A 22,155-nucleotide genomic window follows, 5' to 3' on the forward strand; every position below is an offset into this window, starting at 1 on the left:
TGCTGATTTACGTCTGCCTGGGGCATGAGGCTTACAGGAAGCATGCGGGAGGGTCTGCTTCATATTATTGTACAATGTGAAGAATGTTTCTTCATTCTTTACTACTTAGCTGTACGGGCTTTTTGATATGCATGATTTATGGGAGAGAAGAATTTTTAAAGTGGACTCTTAAGTCGCTATTCTTGGCCCATTTTTCCCCTTGAAAATAAATACATTAAAGGAAGAACCTGGACCACTCTCATGACAGAAGACCCTTAAGACCATGAACAGCATCCACTCCAGAACACCTTCTGACCCCTTCATGCCACACATCTTCCACAGGGCCGCCAGTGCCATCGCAACCAAGCTACATCAAACTATCAACTGCTCCCTCGAGACAGCCATATTCCCTGACAACTGGAAGTGTGCCAAAGTCAACCCCCTCTTAAAGAAACCCTCCGCGGACCCGACGAACGTCAAGAACTTCAGGCCCATCTAACTGCTTCCATTTGCAGCCAAAGTCATCAAACAGGCCGTCATAACCCAGTTAGCACACTTTATAGAAATCAACATCCTAGACACCTCTCAATCCAGACTCCTCAGCAACCACAGCACCGAGACAGCCCTCCTCGCCGCCACTGACGACATCCGTGCCCTCCACAACCAAGGCCATACGCAGCCCTCATCCTCCTGGACCTATCAGCAGCCTTCAACACTGTCTCCACCGCACACTAGCCACCAGGCTCCACGACACCGGCATCCAAGGAAAAGCCTTAGACTAGCTAAGATCATTCCTCTCAGGCAGAACACAGAGAACAAGACTTTCACTCTTCCTCTCTGAATCGAAAGAGATCAGATGCGGAGTACCACAAGGATCCTCCTTAAGCCCCACAAACTTCAACGTCTATTTGGCCCTCGTCGCAACCATCATCAGAAACCACAGGCTCAATATTATCTCCTACGCCGATGACACCCAGTTCATCCTCTCCCTCACCAAGGAACCCAAAATATCCTGGCACAATTTCCAAGAAGGGATGAAAGCAGTCGGGACCTGGATGAGGAAGAGCTGCCTGCAACTCAACTTGGAGGAAACAGAAGTCCTCATCCTCGGCTCCACCACCTCTGCATGAGACAACACCTGGTGGCCCCCAGCCCTCATAAACCCACCCACCCCAACGGACCATGCACACAACCTCAGCATTATACTGGACTCATCACTCACCATGAATCGCCAGATCAATGCCGCCTCTTCCACATGCTTCAACACCTTCCGCATACTATGCAAGACGTTCACGTGGATCCCCCCCACCCCCCGACTCCAGGAAAACAGTCACTCACGCACTCATCACCAGCAGACAGGACTACTGCAACACCCTCTATGCCAGAATCAACAAACAACTCCTCTGCCAGAATGCCACAGCCAGACAAATCCTCGATATCCCACGGCACAACCCCATCACCCAACACCTCCACGACCTCCACTGGCTCCCCTTTGAAAAAAGAATAACTTTCAAGCTACTCACACACGCCTATGAGGCCCTCCACAACACCGGACCCCAAAACCTTAATGACCGAATCTCCTTTCATGCCCCAAAGAGAAGCCTCAGTTCAGCCGACTTCTCCCTAGCAGCCGTTCCACACTTCTACAGGACCAGAGCAGGTGGAAGATCCTTCTCCTACCTCGCAGCCAAGATCTGGAATGAACTCCCCCTTCACCTCCGTGGGAGCCTGACACTGCACCAATTCAGGAAAGCCCTCAAGACCTGGCTCTTAAAATGACCCAAACGGAGCTGCTCACACCCACCCCAGCTTCTTGAGTCTTTCCCATGTGAGTAGTGCGCTTTACAAAACTTTGATTGATTGATTGATTGATTGATTGATTGATTGATTGATTGATTGATTGAAGAAGTGAGCATTGCATGACCAGCAGACATTCCTGAAACTGTTATTCGTTCCAAATTGCAACTAATCTGTAGGGCTTGTGACGTTTTGTTCTAGAATCTAAATAGAGACAGGCGAGGCTACAAACTTGCAATAGTTCTAGTAACTTACCTGTTTCTATTTAAAGAATTTAAAAAAACAGGACAATTCTAAGGAAAAAAAGCTCTGAGGACCCAGAAAAGAGCGAGTCAACACAGCTTTATTAGATTTTAGAAATCATATAGCGCGTCATACTCCTGGTGAGGGCTCGAGCCACTTCAGTTCAAATCTGGTACATAGGCACCCTTTACAGGGTTCATGGTTGAAAATATGTTGGTTGTAGTGAAGCCTTTCTGGAAGGCATTGGGTGATGTAGGTGAGTTTGTGAGACATGCTGCAAATATGGTGTGTTGCACTGGCAGCTCTGCAGTAGCATAGGGTGTTGCAAAAGATAGTGTGATGATAGATGCATTTGTTCAGGTAGAGATCTTCCTGTTTTTTGGAGTGGTCTGTTTAATAGCAAATTGTGTGTGTGGCAAGAGACAGGTTTTAATTGGTCTCTGGAATTCATGGCAATAATCAATAGTCAGTTAGGGCCTGATTACGATGGCGGAAGGGCCGCCATCAACAGCCTGTCAGTGACGGGCCCTCCACCATCGTACTGCGGTTTTCCGCCCGCCAGATTACCATGGTGGGCGGAAACGTGGCGGTCGGAAAGATCGACTGCCACGGTTCCGACAGGCAGTCATTTTCCGACCGCCTGTCAGAGCATGGCAGCGGTGCCTGTCAGTCACAGCCGTCGGGATTATGATATCCCTTTTCTGTCTGTTGTTTCGCTGCGATCAACCCGCCACAATATGGCAGGCTGAAAACGAATATGGGGGCCTGTAGCAGGCCCCCCTTAATGCCTGTTCCCGGGGAAAGAGCACTGGGGAGCACCTATGGTCCCCCCTCCATTTCCGTGCACCCTGTGGCTGGCACTGCATGGTGCCTGCCACGTAGTGCAGGGAAATGTAAGCAGTGCATTTTTAACATTGTGGCGGGTGCCGCAGCTAGCAGCACCTGCCGCAATGTTAAATATAGCAGATGGACCGCCACGGTGGTGGTCGCATTATAATACCCGCTGCGGGACCGCCACCTTGTAGGATGGTGGTCCCACTCCCCGACACGATGGCGGATGGACTGAAGTCCGTCCGTTATCGTGATGTCCCCCTTAGTCTTTCAACAGAAGGTATCAGGTTCTATATGTTATCGGTCTGGACTTCAAAAGAATGCTGTTTACTTCGATGAAAGCTGATAATTGACAAAAGGCAGATCTATAGAAAAGTGTCCGACAGGTGGGAGGATCCGTGGGGTCATTGCCAGGTTTTCTTATAATGGGTTTGAAATAGGAGATTTGAGGATAGTTTGAGTCCCAAAAGTGGCAGTGGGCTGCTTGGGCTGAGATTTCTGCTGTGCTGTTAATGAGGAGGTCTTTGAATATATGCACCAAACAAGGCCCTGTTGATGATGCGGAAAAGCTACATGCTTTCGTAAGGTTGGAGAAATCATCACTAGTTGGCATTTTAAGGGGACTTGCGTAAGTGAAAGTCTGCATTGGGTTACCAGAGATGGAGTGGACGTCCATCCAATACTTTCACTTCTGTACCATTGTCATAATCTCCAATGCTTGGGAAATGTGGTATATGCTGTCATTTTGATTGTAGGTGCCAATGGCTGTTTCCCCAAAATTCACAAATGACGTGCCCACTGCACGGCCTTCTGAAAGACAGTATCAGCCCAATCTGTGGGGGCCGGCATGAGCAAAATGCAGTGGTGCTGGAATTATGGGTGTTGGGGTGGGGGGGCCTGCGGCAGCCCGATAAGACTTGAAATATTTTACATGAGCAAGAGAAAATGAAGGGTCCCTTCTAATGTGTTTCTTCTGGCACATAAGTTGTTTTTTCAAAGACAGGCATCCACATCTCCACTATACCTTTAGTGAAGTGGTGTTAGTGGCCAGCACTCCCACTCTAAAAAGTGGTCAAGCTCCACTGGCAAAAGGGCTTCAGAAGACGCTCTTATCCCGTTGCAATAAAAATACTCATTTGCATGACGCTTACAGCATACTCAGTTTCATCTTGGCATGGTAGGTACATTTTCATGAATATATAATGTGATGAAATGATAGCACTGACTCACTTGCAGTTTCTGTGCACATTTTACACAAAAGGCAAAGCCCATTGGCTATTGGCATTTAAACCACGATCCTAGCCTGGCTCTGTGTAAACACATTGGGGCAGATTTGCAAGCCCCTTGCAACACTTTACGCCGCCGCTGCATCACATTTGTGATGCAGCGATGTCGTAAACAATGCACCACGTTGCGACACATTTACAACGTGATGCATCTAGGGAGATGCGTCACGTTGTAAAGCCCTGTGTCACATTATACCTGCGTCAGGTATAATGTATGCAGGGTGGGCATTCCGACGCAAGAAAGCCTCGTAAAAGTGACAAAGTGAAATCTACAAGATTTCACTGCGTCGCTTCTACGACACCACTGCGTCAAAACCTTACACCTGTTTAAATCAGGAGTAAGGAGTGATGCAGCACAATAGGAATACAAAGAATCAGAGGAGAGTGGACCACTTGTCCTGTGTAGCCAGGGTCTTTTCTTTTTTGATTCCTTCATAAAAGAACCCTCATAACTATACACAGGTGCGACAGCGGCATAAACTGGGTTACCGCTTATGTGTAATAGTACAGCATCATCATCAGGTCTTTTTTTGAATGTATGCTGACCTCCACCCGGAGGAAGACCAACTGGTTAAACAGTAGCGTCCAGACATAAACATGAGGGAGGGTGTGCGAAGATTCGTATCAAGTGACTTAAAATCTCTAAATCATTGTTTCAGTTATGATTTTGTTCTGGGAAGCTTGATAAGAGAAAGATAAAAATGTTCGTGTGCGGGAAAAGACCGAGTTACTGGTCTACCGTACTTATCAAATTGTTCTGTCTCTGTCCGTGGTGCTTTCCGGTGATCAGCTCCGCCACTTAATTAGTTTTCGGTGCTCAGCACTGCCACATAACTATCATCACCACACTTTTGACACACTGCCACATGGTGGCGCTGCTCATCTAATTTAGAAATGAGCAAAACATCTTCGTTTATGAACACAAAATACATTTAAAAAAACGAATTCCTGCCTCCCCAGCCATTACTTTAGCTCTGGGGACCAGGAATAATCTGAAGTGTCGCACTCGAAGGTGAAAGAGCTGGTTAGCAGTTAATTTGATACCGTCATTGGCAGTGATGACAGGCAATCGGTGGTGCAAGGTTTAGTGGCCTCCTGGTTAGAGCCCCGGCACTTATTATTTTACAAATTAAGCACTGCTGACTCCATGTTGTGCATTATGTCTAACCGGTGGTTTTCCTACTCAGTGGACTCCAATTGGTCCTGATTTGTGGACTCTTCTCCTGAGAAAACATAAGTCTGCCCTGAGCAAGAAGTATCTGCACTGTGTTTGTAGATCACATCCGATGCTGATCTAATAATTATAGAACGACACACTTGAGGAAAATAACTCCCCCCCCCCCCCCCCCCAAAGTTCTCAGAATCATCTGAGCAGTTGCCCAGAGTGACCCAGAAGCAAGAATATGAAACATCACAGCGGTGGTCTTCTCCCCAACCTCAGTAGAGAATGCTTGCTTAGAGACACGGTTCATCTGTCCATCCCCTGCTCCACTCACAGTTCAGGATTTGGAGAGCTTAGCTTGTGCCTTACTGGTGTTTGAGCACTTTTGGAAGATACAGGATTCACTCCTGGGACTTCACCCTACATTGGTGGCGGTGGAGGGGAATCCTGAATACTCGCATGGCCTCTTGTAACACATGGCTCCCTGCACAGAGGAACTCTTGCATAAGCCCCATTGCATCTGACCCTTTAGAAGAGCCCCCTTTTTTACGAGTCTAATCATGATGACTTTGGGTTCATTGGTCTGACCTTCGAGTCCTATTGGTTCCTGAGATATTGCCGTGAAAAGTTCAAAGGTATCCCCAAAATCCAGTCTGTCTAATTTGGATCCAGTCCTTCAGCTGCAGTACAGTCCCTGAGTGGACCTAGGGGCCAAGTGCGGTGATATTGACTGCGTAATAATGAAATACAGTCCAATCACATTTCAGAACATGGGAAGGGATTCGTTTTTCCTAACCTTTGAACCGAGATTACGTTTGCCCCAGCCCTTCTGGCCCCTTAGCGGCTATAAATGATGTGGATCCAGTAATTGTTTTGGGTGGTGAGTTTGTAGGAGGGGTTAATTTCGTGATTGCAAACAAGAAGCTCTGGAGTTGCACCTTGACTGCTGAGAAGCCTAGTTACCAAGGCAATTTTGTAGCAAAATCCCTCTAAAGTAACTGATGCTAAGACATTTGATCTTCGTTGTATAAATGACCATCACACATTTGGGGGACATCCTGATAGCCTTGTAATTAATTGCTCTGATTTAAAAACGATCTCAGTAACACCAAACCCAGTGTCACCTCACCAGGTCACTGAAGAGGGGGCTTTGCTGCTAGGGTCTTCTACTTTACTTTGTGAGCAATTTTAGCGATATATTGATACACAGGCCTCAATTATGAACGAATTCATTGCAAATTAAGTAATTTCATTACTTTTGATTGTAGGTTAGGTTTGCAATTATATGTATTGCCCTGAAAATGGGGCATAATCAGTGGCGTCTCGCCGAGGGTGTGCTGCAGGGCGGTGAGGCGGGGCGGGGGAGGGGCAGGGTAGGGCGTAGTAAACTCTGGCATACGGCTGAAGGTAGTTGGTGATGCAGCGCACGCAATGTGAATTGTTTTATTTATTTATTTACTTACTTAACTACCATCGGCCATATGCTGGAGTTTACTAACCCCCACCCTGTCCCTCCCCCGCCCGCCTCACCGCCCTGCAGCGCAACCTCGGCGAGCTGCCACTGGGCATAATATTAAGGTTTGGTGCTTGCTGCACGAAAATCCGCATGTGCAATTATTTATTGGGGCTTTGGTACCTGGTAAAGTTCGGAAAGTTTGACCTGATCTAATTTAACAAGTGGAACATCCGACAAACTCATAATTTTGGCACCCATGAAAGCAGTGGTTTGTGCTTGTCACTGAATTTTGCACAGCATTCATAATTGGGTCTTAGTGTAAACAAGATTCATATGTTCTTAAACAATAGATGTAGCTGGACTTTGAACTTTTTGAGTTTTAATTATTTTTTACATGCAGTATCTGTTTCCATACGAGGTCTTTTCTCTGGGCTTTTTAATAAATAACCTGCAAGCCTTTTCTATCTCAGTCTCTGATCTGCTTTTGCGCCGGGAAACCCTTTTTGTGTAGCTGTAGCGCATTATAAATTTAATTTAAAAAAAAAAAATAGAGCCACTGGTGTTACTGATCAGTATTGGTGGGGGATACTGTGATTTAACTATCGTGTCAAAGGGCCTCAGTTACAAATCCAATCTCACTGATTGGTCAGGTTACTCCTTTGTACACTTGGGGCCTCATTTATGGGATTTTGGCATAGGGCAGCGCAGCAAGTCAGCTTGCTACGCTGCCATATGTCAAAGGACAGGAATGCACTGTTGTTATCTAATACAATGCATTCCTGTCCTTTCCCCCTGCGCTGGTGCCGTTTCGGCAACCTAGCGCCAACGTAGACACCCTTGTATCATGATGCAAGGGTGCCTGCGTTGTCAGCAGGATCGTTTGTGTGCAGGAAGGGGCACCTTCCTGTACAAAAACAATCCTGAGAAGCATTTTCCTCCTTCTATGTGTGCTGCAGGATGTAGCACACATGGAAAGAGGAATAAACAAGGAGAAATAAAGTTATTTCTTCCTTTTCTGCCTCACTTTGGGAGGCGTAAGTTTTTGGCGCATCCCCAGGTTTAAATGGTCTTGTAATTCTGGGACAGCATCAAAATCCATGGGTGTTGCGTGGTAACACCCTCTGCAACGCCCATGGTTCGCTTCATGAGCGCAGAGTAAGGGACTGCCTTGCCTTACTCCATATCTATGAGGCCGTTCAAATCCACACAAAGTGGCTTTGCTTTGCCTCATAGATATGATTTCAAGGCTTGCCACACCTGAGCGTAACATGAATTTTGCCATTGACCCTTGATTATAATCTTTAGCCATGTGTGCATTGATGCCAGACATCAACTTCAAATTACAATTATGCCACTCTCAGATCCCAGATGAAATCACGCAGGTCACCACTTGGTCCTAGTGGCATCCTTATTGTCTTTGAAAGGCAAGGGGATGGTTAAAAATCCATGTATAGTTTCTGCTCCTACGACTGCTTTCGTGACCTTACGAACCCGAGTAGGCATGGCTGTGCTAAGAGTACTGAAGGACAAACAAGGGGTATCAGTCCAGGCTTCAGGGAGAAGAGGTATAAATCACATTGCCCTGAGTCAGCGTGCACGAGGGGGGACTACTGGTGCTGGCCTGTGGCTATGGCTAGCACCCACAACACATTCCCCAGGGACACCAAATTCCCTCTTTCTCCAAACTCATTGGCCATAGTTGAAATTGTTGGTTTGTTGGTGCACCTATTGGACCAATGTAATCTCTAGTTATAAACAGCGAACTGCACATGATTGGCAGTGTTTAACCACAAAGTGCCATCATTCAGGAAACTGTAGGACGTAGAAGAATAGATTAAATTGCTGTAAAAGCAGAATGACAAAGTTCAGCAAAATATGGCACTACTCTAACATCTAAGGTTAAAAGGAAACCTCTTTGCTGTGCGATCAAGAAGGAGAAGGTAAGGACTACCAACAAGTAAGGAATATTATGGGGTATATAAGGAATGATATAAGCTCATAATACTCAGAGTGATGAAATTGTCTCTGGAGGTCTTGAAACGTCTGATAGTACAAAAGTTGTAGAGGTGACTCGGGTCAACTGGTATGCTAGGTCATCATCGTTTCTACGCCACTTTGTTGAAAGACCATCATATTGGTTTTAGCCAGCTTGACCTTGTGTCTGGTCAATCATGTACAGAGTCCAGCTCCTTTACACACTTTGAGGTAGATCCTAACGTTCAGTTCTATGGCAACTTACAGAGGTGTCTCCCTGATAACTGCCTCTCTGCTGAAAAACCACTACTGTCTAGATGGGTCAATTATTTACATTGTTTTGGGACCACAGGAGGGAAGCCAAGACTAACTACAACACAAGCAACTTTTAAATTGAGCACTCCTTCAATGTAAAAGAGTATTTTACTCCTGAATTTATTCTTAGTTTTTGTTGGAATAGCAAGCGGGAGCTTCCATCAGCTCATAGCATAGAACACTTACATAGCATGCCTCAAATGCAGCACTCTGTGCACACATGCGAGGAATGCCATCCCCTAAGGTATTAGGTACTTGACAGATGTCTTCTGCTGAAGGCCAGTAGGTTGTCTTATCTCCAAGGTACAGGTGACACATCCTGTGCTCCAGCACATCTAAGCAACAGCCACACTCCATAAATCTCTTCAAAGCCTAGTATTATGGGGCAATCCCTGCCCTAAACTAGGATTAGCATGCACTTTGGTTTCCTCCTCCTTTCACTTGCAGAGACTTCATGGTGATCAGAAGCAAAAAGCATGGAACACTTCCAGTGAATACAGACTGACGAGCCAACTAGAGTAAAACCATGAGTGCAACCAGATATTGTGGCAGGGTGGCAGATTTTTCCCAGCCATGTGATGTCATCGTATATTTGTACAGTTTTTTAAAAGCTACATTCACCCCTTGGCTTCAGGAATGTCAAACCATAATGTGACTACAAGGAGGAGGGAACTTAAAGGTGAAAATGATCTGGTCGTAACTTTAAGGAGGGCTATTTCTGAGTTTGAGAGGGGGGTATCTCAAAGGGAAAAAGCAAAGATATAAGATAAAGCAGGGATCTGATCTGTATAAGCAAAAGGTATTCTCAGCAAATTATGGCCTGAGGAAAGCAATGTTCTGACTGGACTGAAGGAAATAGTTTAGACAAGATGGCAGACTCACAATGGATAATGTGATGCTCCAGTAAAAGTATTCTGAAAGAAACCCTGGAATGGACTGGCAGATGAAGGAGCTGTTGAATGTTGAGTTAGACCATACTAAACTGAGAGTCAGATGTCATCGCTTGAGCTACCTGTTTAGGTTTAACCTAGACAGCGCATGTACAATCTCTGCTAGACATGTTATTTACATACAATAGGCTTACAGTCTGCCCATAGCTTACTATTTGTCAGCTTCACTGTCACTCTTCTTTCCTTCTTCTCCATTAGTCACAGCTTGCTGGCATGAAGTCCTCTCCTTCTGTTTGCCCCCCCTGCAGAATGGACCAAGTGCTAGTGTCCATCCACTGCTACCATTTTTGGAGTTACTTTTTGCTTTGTGGTCAAGCTCTCCATATGAGTGCTTGTATTCTCAGTCAGTCTCCCATATCCCTGTCCATGTAGCTTCTATTCCCTCCCACCCATCCCCCTTCCATGTCGCTTCTTTTCCCTTGCACACCCCTACGCTGCACTCTACGCCTCTACACTCTACACCACTGCAGTCTATGCCACTAGACTCTACTCTGCCTCACTCTACGCTACTGTACTCTGCGCTACTCTTCTCTTCTCTGCACCACTCTACTGTATGCCACTGCACTCTATGTCACTGCACTCTACACCACTCTGTTCTGCACATCTCTACGCCACTGCACTTTATGCCACTATGCTCTATTCTGCATCACTCTAGTCTACGCCACTGCACTCTGAGCCACTGCACTCTATTCTGCACCACTCTACACCACTGCACATTATGTCACTGCACTCTATGGCACTCTACTCTGCACCACTCTACTCTATGTCACTGCACTCTATGACACTGTGCTCTACTCTGCACCATTCTAATTTATGATACTGCACTCTATGCCACTTTACTCTGCACCACTCTACATAACTGCACTTTACACCACTGAACTTTATGCTACTGCACTCTACAGCACTCTGCTCTGCCGTACTCTACTCTATGCCACCAAAATCCATGCCACTGTACTTCACACCACACCACTCTACTCCAGGCCAATGCACTCTCCGCCTCAGCTATCTATGCCACTCTACTCTGCACCACTCTACTCTATGCCTCTGCACTTTACACCACTGCACTCTATGCCACTCTACTCTGCAACACTGCACTCTATGCCACGGCACTCTACGCCACTGCACTCCATGCCGATTCACTCTACTCTGCACCACTGTGCACTATGCCACTACACACTACTTTACACCACTGTACTCTATGTCACTGCACTCTGTGCCACTCTAATCTACCCTGCATCTCTCTACTTTACGCCACTGCCCTCTATGCCACTGCACTCTACACCACTGCATTGTACACTGCATAACTCTATGCCACTGCACTCTACACTGTATCACTCTACTCTGGACCACTCTTCTCTGCACTACTCTATTCTATGCCACTAGACTCTGCACCAATCTACTCTATGCCACTGCACTCTATTCCACTGCACTCTACTCTGCACAAATCTAGGCCACTGAACTCTATGCCACTTTACTCTACTCTGCACCACTCTACTCTATACCACTGCACTCTATGCTACTGAACACTTCTCTGCACTGCTCTACTCTATGCCACTTCACTCCAAGCCACTGGACTAGACCCCACTGCACTTTGTGCCACGCTACACTGCACCACTCTACTCTACACCACACATTCTATGCCTCTGTGCACTACGCTATTACACTCTACTCAATATCACCGCACTCTACACCACTCTACTTTGAACCACTCCACTATATGCCACTCCACTCTATGCCACTCCACTCTGTACAGTGCCACTCTATGCCACTCTACCTGACTCCACTTCACTCAGTGCCCCTCTACCCTATGCCACGCTATGCCACTCTTCTATATGGTACTCTACTCAATGCCACTCTACTCTACACCATGCTATTCTATGCCACGCCAAGCTTCTCTATGCCACGCCAAACCACTCTATGCCACACCATTCTATGCCACTCCACTCTACTCTATGCTATGCCATGCCACTCTACTCTGCTGAACAACATGGATAAAAAGCATTGGCAAATCCAATGCTTGTTTTATTTTGTCCGGTGATACATTACAGTAGTCCATGACTGATACAAGAACAAATAAAATAAAAAGGGACACCCCTTCTAAGGTAAACGGAGAAGGATGTTTCATTTTTTTTACATCTGACATCTGCTTAAAGACATCATTGTGGATACAACCAAAAGTTGATTTTGACTGCTTGCCTTCCAAGGCAGAAGGAAGCAGAGGAGAAGGAGCCCACGAGAGTGGTCCCACAGTTTTGTAAATGTTGCATTTAAGGCTGTAATTCCCCCTTTAGTCAATGGCATCCAGAATACACTGCTGTAGGTGGCCCAGCATGGTTTGATAAATCTGACTTTAGCTGTGCCTCACCCTTGCTCCTCATTGCATGGTGCAAGGGTGATGCGATACTATGACAAATATGGGCCTTAATTAGGATGTAAATGGTATACAATGGTAGCTGTTTATTTATGTTAAAGGTGTTTATTTTAAAATTTGCATTTGAGACTTCTTTAATGTCCTTAAAAGTATTTCCCAACGTGTACTTGTGTGATTTATTTTGCTTAGTGAGGGCCTTATTTATGAGAAGTGTTGCATCGCTTGCGACACCATGAATGCACCGTATTTACAGTTCGGTGCATCATGTCACAAGGGGTTACAGATGCGTCAGTGTTACTGACATATCTGTAGGGGCAAAAGTGACACATTGCTGGGGTGTGTCTGAAAACAGGCGCAACTCCAGCAATGTGTCCGTTCACAGGGGGCAAGCCCCATGTGAAAGGGCCTGCGTCACCCTTACGCCTGCCATGAGGCAGGCATAAAGTTTTGACACAATGGCATCCTAGAAGTGACGCACTGAAATCTTATAGATTTCAATGCGCCACTTCTACCAGGCTTTGATGCAGGGGAACACCCACCCTGCATACATTATACCTGATGCAGGTATAATGTAGCGCAGGGTTTTACGAAGGGACGCGTCTGCCTACATGCGTCACTTCGTAAATAGGGCGCAGCGTGGCTCATTATTTACACTGCCGCAGCATCACAAAAAGTGATGCAATGGTGGTGTAAATGTGATGCAGGGCTTCATAAAGAAGGCCCTGAGTGTCTGCCATTCACACCATACAAAACAGCTAACAGTGACTGGGTGACCTGAGATGTCCATCTTCAGTGCGAGGGGCTGCATTTGGACTGTAACGTGTATTTTAATGGACACGACACGCCTTGACCAGTTAGAACTTTAACTAATGATGAGACTTGATAACCCTGGCAAGTTTATATCTATTAAACTGGGTATGACGTGCAATCTGCACTTTTAAAAGATGCGGTACCTCAACGCCGACTTTTAAATATCGATCTACAGATATCGACCTGCACCATGCGGTAACGGTAAGTAGATGTGCATTTATAAAAGTAAATATGCACTTCCCCATATATGCCTACTTTGGCAGTATTATGAAAGTCAATACTTTGCAAGCTATGTTGTTGTAGGCCAATATTTCTGTATTTGATGATTTGACAAAAAGCCCTTTAAAAATGCTCATAGAGTCAAAACTAATGTTGAGATAATGCACTTGAAAAATGCTATGGTATTGTGAAAGGTATGGTGTAAAGTAATGAAAAATCAGTGTGAATTAACTTTTGTTTATATGCGTTCGGCAGAAGGCAAAGTACCTCCCACCAAGATGTATGTCCAGCAACCTTACGTACAACCATACCAACCAGCAGGTACCTAAATATACCTATATATTCCTATATATCAATGTGGTAACTACTGTACTGTGACTGTTTCATTATACTACTGAATCTCATTTAAGGAAATACTATGGCTCACAGGTGATTAAAAATTTGATTTATTAAATACTCAAATTGTTTTTTAAATAATTAACCTGATTATGCATATCGAGATTTGTGTAAAAAAGAAAGAAAACCCCTCGCACCCCCCAAAAACACGAATGTAAGGGTAACATATACATTAATATTAATGTGAAATGTAAAAACAATTACAAAGTTTCAAAGTGTACTTCACAGAGTCGAGCCGGGAGGAAGCACACCTTGTGAACAATTCACAAGAGCAAACAGTTCCTCCTGTAAAAGGAGTCCAACTTCACATTTTGCATAAAGGTTCATAAAAATCTCTAGTGAGGCTAACCCAAATGTTGTATCTGTGAGTGACTCCAATATTCTTGGGGTTGTGCTGGGAGAGCCATCTTGCCTTTATTACGAGTGGCACCGTAATAGGCAAGATATTTGGCGCATCTGATATATAACACAACTGTGGGGTACTTAATTTATCGGTAGTGATAAGCAGCACTTATCGGGACATATTCACAAGGAGCTATTGACGAGTTAACGGCACTTTATTGCAGCCAAAGTAGCGATAAACGTATCGCCGCAATCACACACTGGTGTTAACATCTCACATCACCAGTTTACCCGCGATAGCAGCCGCAAAAAACATCGCCACCGATGACCCCCGCAACTATCGCTAATGAGATGCAGAGAAGGCATTCCCGTGCCAAAAGCCACGACAACACCACTCCACAACATTCTCAACAACCAGCCAGATCTGCGATAAGAACACAAAACAGGCGATAAGGCGCGTTAGCACCAGGTAACTAACACCTGCTCTGACCTGGTGCAAAGTCAGACGACAGCCTGCACCACAAAAGGGAGCCCAGCCCACAGCCACACCTGAAGAACAACAGATGCATCCGGGCAACTGAACATGCAGCCCGGAGGGCCGAGAGGGCAACAACACCCGCCGCCACCACCCCCAGGACCCCCTCCCCGGCACCCCCCCAACCAAAGACATGCCACAACAACTACACCTTAACATGTAAAAAATAATCTGCATGATGTCGCACAATCACAACTGGTGACATGCATGTGTCATCACAAAAATGAGCATCACACATTCACTTTCGAAGCAACAAATTAAACTTTATTAAAATGAACACAGAACTGAAAAGAAGACTCATGGCGGCTCCCCTTGGGACAATCCGTAGGTCACAGCCTGCAAGACGAAAATAATGATGAGAAGGTGTGTCGTGCACACATCAAAGGACAGAGAGAGAGCAAAGGAGAGAGAGATGAAGAAAGGGAGAGAGAGAGATAAGAAGAGAGGGGGAGAGAGAGATAAGAAGAGAGGGGGAGAGAGAGAAGAGAGGGGGAGAGATAGAGAAGAAGAGAGTGGGAGAGAGAGAGAAGAAGAGAGGGGAGAGAGAGATAAGAAGAGAGGGGAGAGAGAGATAGGAAGAGAGGGGGAGAGAGAGAGAGAGAGAGAGAAGAAGAGAGGGGGAGAGAGAGAGAGAGAGAGAGTGCCGCCCCTGCGCACCCAGGCCACACTGCTCACCTGCTGCCACCGGTGTGTCTCCAACCACTTGCCGGTATGTATTGCAGTTCACCAGGTCACACATCTGAGACAGACCCATCATCTGAAACAGAGTCCAGATACATGATTGGCACAGGACACACAATTGCAGAAGACAACATCGCCTGCCTGCCCATGCACGCCCAGGCAGAGGCACCCCAGCCCCTCCCGCCGCCCATTGGAGTATGCCCACCCATGCACACCCAGGCCTCACTGCTCACCTTACGCCACTGGTGTGCAGACATGAGGGCCGACCATGTGTCGCTGCAAGCCACAAGCCCGGGGCCCGAGGACATGGCACCCTCCACATCATGCAGCCGTGCTCCACAGGCCATCAGGTCTCACGTTTGTAGCTGGGTCTTGATTACTCCAAGGCAGAGGACATACCAGTGCACCCAGCCTCATCGCAGGTTGCACACCCACTCAGCCCAATAGGTGCCACTAACTCTGTGATCCCGGAAGCCACGCCACGTGACGGTAGGCCCGCGCTGCCCGCTGGCTCTGGCCTACATTGTGGTCCAGCAGGGCACACAAAACCTGAGCTGATCGGACCGCCGGGATGGGGCATCATCGCAGGCTGCACACCTGCTCAGCACTTAAGGTGCCCCTACCTCAGTGCACCCAAAGTCACCGTCCCGTGGCGGGGTGCCTGTACCGGCCGCAAAGCTTCAGGTGCCACTAACCCTGTGCAACCCCAGTCAGCGCCACATGGTGGTAGGCCAGTGACGGCAGCAAGGCCTCGGGTGCCACTAACCCTGTGTGCAACAACTCATGGGCCCTTTATGATTGAGAACCGTGGAGCGCCCGTCATCCAGTCACCACCAGCAGAGGGGAATGTGATGTTGTCGGCCCCTTATGTTGGCTGAGTCACATGGCCGGTGACGCCTGTGCCGGATGGGCATGGTGTGTGTGCAAACCTGCCCTTAGGAAGTGGCTGTGACATGCTGACAACTAGACCAGTGACCTGCACACCACCAGCGAGTATGCCTGTGACGGGTAGCAATGAGGTCCCCCTCGGAGAGTAAGCGGAGTGGTCTGGCCTGCCGTACGCTGGACCAGCGCAGGGCTTGCAACAATGACTCGTGGGCTTTGGGCGTGGTTCCGTCCATGTCTGGACATGGAAGTGACTGATGTGTGTGTCCCTGTTGTAGTGTCCACGGCACCTGGAACACAATAGGCAATGTAGCACCCTCTGACTGACATCCCACAGGATGAGCATCATTGACGCAAGGGAAATCACAGTCCCTATATTCATTCACACATTCATACATGAATGATGAAAGACATAACACAGCAGTGCGTTACTGGATGTTCATTGCACATCCAGTGGATTTTTGCAGCTAGAGCGGTACAAGGTCAGGCCAAGCACACCACACAATATGTGCCCCTGGAGGGCCAGCCAGAGTCCATCCGGGGATGACAAGTACTGCGAGAGAGGAAGGGTACAGTCTGCAGTCTGCTCCCCATGTCATTGGTCATCAAACAGGATATGGCAGTCCATGTCGCTGTCCAAGGTGACTGCATTGGAGTGTATCGGGGGTCAGTGGAAGGTCATGGGGCCATGTGCGGCACCAAGCAGAAACAGGCCAGGTGGCGGAAATGAATGCTAGTGCCTCCTTCTGATCACAAACCCATCCATGTCCTCGTCCCTGGATGTGTGCTCTTCCCCACCTGTGGGTGTTGCAGTACCAGCTGAGGCACTGTGTGCCACTGACACATCAGGTTCCGGGGTGGATACGTCTGCTGCACTGTGATGCAATGGCACACCAGGGGGCGGAGATGTGAATGGTGTGCGGGCAGCAGCATTCATCATCACCACGCCTTGTGGCAGCAATGCCATGATGAGGATCTGCCGGGCATGGTAGATCCCAGCTACATTTCGCTGGTGTGCAGTGGTGGCTGCCATCCTTTCCACCTCCATCCGCACCATGTCCTCCATGAGCCTCCGCATGTGTGCCAGCTCACGGCTGGTATCACTGGAGCCCCTCTGAGCGGACAGGTGTTCTTTTCTCTGCGTCATGACTCCAGCGATGTCAGTCAGGGCTGGTTGGAGACCATGGAGCGGGCCTAGACGCCCAAGGATGGCTTCCAGTTTGGTAGCCATGAGGTCGAACCCCACCTGCACCTGCTCAGCCGTCTCCCTCTGGCCCTCAAGAACACGGCGTTGGAAGGCCGTGTGTTGTTCCTGGGGTCTTGAGAGAGTGCCGGGCCATAGATACCTCCTGCTTGGTGGATTGGGTGGTGGCTGGGGTCTCCTCGATGCAGCTGGGCACCCCTGATCCTGGAGGTGAGTCCTGAATGATGTCAATGATGTCTAGGAGAGCTTGTGCGTCGATGCTGGGGTTGTCCTCCTCCTCATCAGTGAAGAGTGGCTGGGACTGCTCTGCAGGGGGTGTTGGCGGTGGCCCTGCAATGTGAAAGGGAGATGGTATATTGCAATGTGTCCACATGTATGTAGCCGCATGGTACATGTTGACATTCAGACAGCATGGCATTGTACATTGTGACAGTCTATAGATCTGGGTGATGACCCAGAGTCACTGAGGGTGTGCACTGTGCTCTGCTTGATTGTGCATGTGTGCCATTGTGGACATCTCCACCCGTCCCCCCAGTACCTGGTGGTCACTCACCCTGTTGCTGTTGTGTTGTGTCCTGTCGAGCAGTGTCCGGTCCCCCAACTCCGGCCACAGTATCCACACTGATGGCTGTCAACACCAGCTCCTCCATGTCATCCAGCACGAGCTGTGGCGCTAGGCCCCCACCTCCAGTCTGCATTGCTGCCTTCTGGTTGGCTGCGAGATTCTCCTTGGTCTTTCGCTTGATGTCATTCCATCGCCTCTTGATCTCGTCCATTGTCCTCTTGTGCTCTCCAACGGCATTCACCTTGTTCACAATGTCCCGCCATATTCCATTGTTGGTGCCCAATGACACGTTGAAGGTGACGAACAGTTGTTGATGGTGTTCCATCACCTCTGTGACTATGATCCTGTTCGCCTGTGGACTGAACTTCGTCTTCCTCTTCTTCTTGTCCTTGCCCTTCCCTGTCCCCGAGGTCCCGGGCTGGTCGTTTTGGGGCGCTTGTGGGCTTGCGCTCGTCCTCTGCGCCTGTTCCGGCTGCCTCCATGGTGCTTGGGTGTTGGTCAGTTTGTGTTTGGGTGTTTTTTCTACTTTTATGGTGATTTTTCCCATCTGCCAGGTGTGTGTTGCAGGCCTGGCGCTGCTTAGCGCTGATTTCCTCATCGCGCTTTGGCCCATCGCAGGTTTTTCACGTAGGGGTTTGTGTTTTTATCTCCATCGAGGTGGTTGCATCACGGGCACTGGCCGCGGTTTTGGGACACTATCGCATGGGGCCGCCTTGTTGTGAATTTCACGTTGACACAGGGCTATTTTCCCGCGATAGGCTGCGATGTGTAAAGTTGCGTTAACATTATTTGATGATGTTTAGCACACGTTCTTGTGAATATACCCCTCACAGTTTTCCCCCTTAAACATGGCATGGAATATAGACTTTGGTGCTTACAGCACAGTTCTATTGAGCGCAAAAAAAATCAGAAAGCTCATAATTCCGATATGTGCAGTTACAGAAATTACAACATACCCTGGAAATTATCAGGCCATTAGTAATGAGGACATCAGTAAGGAAACATATCTCATTCCAAAAGTTCCAAGTGGAATGAGGCACCAAAACTGTTTTCACTTACTTAGGGGAATATTATCAAGACAGGCGATAAAATTATCGCTGCTTTAGCGGCAGAAAACTGCAGCTAAACGGCGATAAGGGGCTTGATAATATGCTCTATGGAATTCCAATTGAAGCTCAGGTTAGATGTCCTTCACATAATGCCATAGATAATTTTATCGCCTGTCTTGATAATATGCCCCTGAATTCTTAAAATTGGGTACTTTGACATTTTCCGAAATCTCCCGGCATTCCAGAGGACCATAGTCAAAAGCGGTACTTGATACTGGGGCCAAAAAGTTGATATTGTATGTTGGGCCCTTTTTTTGGTCCGTAATAAGTAGAATTCGCACATTTACATCTGATTTAGATCCTCATATCCCTGAAAAAAAATGATGCTCAGTCTAAGATAAAAAAAAGAAAATCCCAGATGAAAAAATCTGAGATAAAAAGTGATGCTCACACTAAGGACTTCTGGCTAAATGACTCACAACACTAGAGACGTGACAGACTCCTGTGTGGACCTTTCCTACTCAATCAGCCTCACCTCTCCCATCACTACACCAACTCCCATTGGTTACCCCAATACTCAGAGATCAAAGTGAGCGACTGCAGCTTTTTACAGATTGTGAACCTGCATTGCAAGCTGAAGATAATGTAATCTGGAGATGTTTCTTGTGAGTCTAATTCTATTCAACATTAAAGATGATTGGGGTACTAAGGATAATATTGAGCTCATTGTATGCCTCGTGTGGCACATTGTGATTTACAAATAAAACTCATATACAAAACCGCATAAATAAATCCCTCTTCGATTAATTATTTTATTTATTTTTCCCTCTTTAGGATATGCTCCCCCACCACAACCTGCTCCATACTATCCTCCACAAGTGCCAGGTATCTGTTAAAATTGTACAATGCGATTCAAAATATTGCATCATTTTATTACATGGATAAGAATATGGATATGAATATGGTTTGATCTCTTTACAATACAGTAGGTTGAAAAATGTAGCTTTTTAATATTTTGAAAAAAACTGTGGTTTGCATTCTAGTTGAAGCCATGCATTGGAGTCATTTGTGCCCAACATGCATTTTAACCAACCGTGCACAAGGGATAGATCCCTTACACCAGAGATAAGCAGTTAAGTGTCTCCTCAAGTCATACACATTCACACACCCACACTCCATCACCACTACAAACGTATACACACCGACGTTCACAAGAGCACCCTGTCCAACCTAATCCATCTGTCTTCACATTTCACTTGGCCATCAATACACAATCAGCACATTATACAGCTGATCTCTGTAATGCCTGTAAACAAGATGCCATCGTCATCACCAAGACTTTAGAATGAAGTAGACCATCATCTTTGATGAGCTTGAGCCAAATGCCTACAACATCCCGCAATCCCACCACCTAAACCTAAAGAAAACAAATGGTATCTTTGCTATCATCCACAAATGTACCGCAACCACTCTCAATCACTATACTTAGCTGGCACTTTTGGAAAATGTCTATAATGTATTGTCTTTCACACTCGACTCAAGAACTAGCAACACCTACACTAGGGACTTCTACGAAAATGACTCACAACTCCATAAACACGACAGACTGCCGTGTGAACCTTTCCTCTTCAATCAACCTCACCTCTCCCATCACTACACCAACTCCCATGCTCAGAAACAACTTGGATCTTAATTGTTCAATCACCCAATCTCTCTTCTGTCCTTACACATCATACTCACACATTTTCACTAAATGGACAGTCCAAAATTGTCCATCACAGTCAGGTCGTCCAAAACTACCCTTACTTACACCCTATTTGAGACACTCTATGCCCCTGAGATCAGCAAGACAGCAAACACTGATGCCCCATGTCAGTCGCAATATACCTCACATGAATGTAAGATTACAACTGATCCCAAACCTGCCGATATTCTCAAGACCTCAACGTTAACTTGTGTGCATCAGGAAACTGGAAACAGACAGTACTACAATAACTACCTCCAGACTTCCTGGCCATCAAAGATCCTTGCCATCGACTGAACCAAGCCCAATGACTACATGAAATCAGTTAAAAAAAAAGCAAAGCAATGTTGATGACAGTCAAGGACTGCATAAATCCACTCTGCCACCTTTGTAATCCGCACGTCATTGAAAGGTAATTTAACACTGATCTATTTTTATCAACAAAATGAATACAACAACTTTTCAGTACTAACCCTCACAATACAAACCTGCAAATACTTTACCATGCAGCATGCCCATCTGGTACCTCTTCCAGCCAAGTTCACCAAAAACTTAACCACCATTCTGAAATCTCTCACAAACACATCATACACCAAATACATCTTATCCTCCTCCACATCAAACCAGTCTCTTCTTCTTTCATTGCATTCCCTCCCTGAAATAACATTCTCGTTCCGCATCAGCACATTCTCGTCCGCCCCGACAACTGGTAAATCATCCCCCCATCGCCATAGTGAAAAAGGCACACACAAACCACACCTAAACCTATTGTTACCTCACCCACTTCACGTTTCCCAGCAAGGTCCTCAAGAGAGTTGTAGCTCTGTACCATCAGCATCTAAGAGGTATACAAACCTCCTTAGGGTTGCAAGTCAATTTTCCATGACTTCTACCTGTGACAATAAAGTCACATATGTGAGGATATTCACCAAAATGTTGCTACACACACAGATACACCTCCTAGCCCTCTTGAAAATGTTAGTCTTGTTTTGGTGCTAGTGGGTGGAGTTCTAAGTTATTCTTGCTGTGTGCACTACTGCGTGTTGCAGGGTGCACAATAAGGGATGTGGGACTGCCCTAGTTTTAAATTTTTTAATGTTTTAATTAGGGGTGGGCGGAATTTGCGGAATTAACCTTCGCAAATTATCGCGAGAATGTTTTAAATTATCGCAAACAAGCAGAAATATCGCGAAGATGCGGAAGTTTTTTTCCGGCATGTTCGCGCGATTTTCTGCATGGTTGCGGGTCGCCAACTTACCCATGTGGCTGCTTGCGGGCGCGGCCATCTTGTTTTGAGTTGTTCTCGCGGTGCATGATCGCGAGAAGAAAGACGTGATCGCGCGACGCATGACGTCACTGCG

At 46.8% G+C, this 22,155-nt stretch overlaps 1 protein-coding gene across 2 annotated transcripts in view; it reads left to right on the forward strand.

Moving 5' to 3' along the window:
- The window catches only part of LOC146790014 (cell death-inducing p53-target protein 1-like), a 216,950-nt gene that overhangs the window by 51,618 nt on the left and 143,177 nt on the right, over positions 1 to 22,155 (forward strand). For both annotated transcript variants that reach the window (XM_085628329.1, XM_085628330.1), the window contains exons 2-3: positions 13,649 to 13,714; positions 19,885 to 19,935. In XM_085628329.1, coding sequence (XP_085484455.1) covers positions 13,672 to 13,714; positions 19,885 to 19,935 — 94 coding nt within the window. In that variant the 5' untranslated portion in view covers positions 13,649 to 13,671. The remainder of the gene's footprint in view (positions 1 to 13,648; positions 13,715 to 19,884; positions 19,936 to 22,155) is intronic.

This window comes from Triturus cristatus, chromosome 10 (assembly GCF_964204655.1).
Source record: "Triturus cristatus chromosome 10, aTriCri1.1, whole genome shotgun sequence".
Lineage (NCBI taxonomy): Eukaryota > Metazoa > Chordata > Amphibia > Caudata > Salamandridae > Triturus > Triturus cristatus.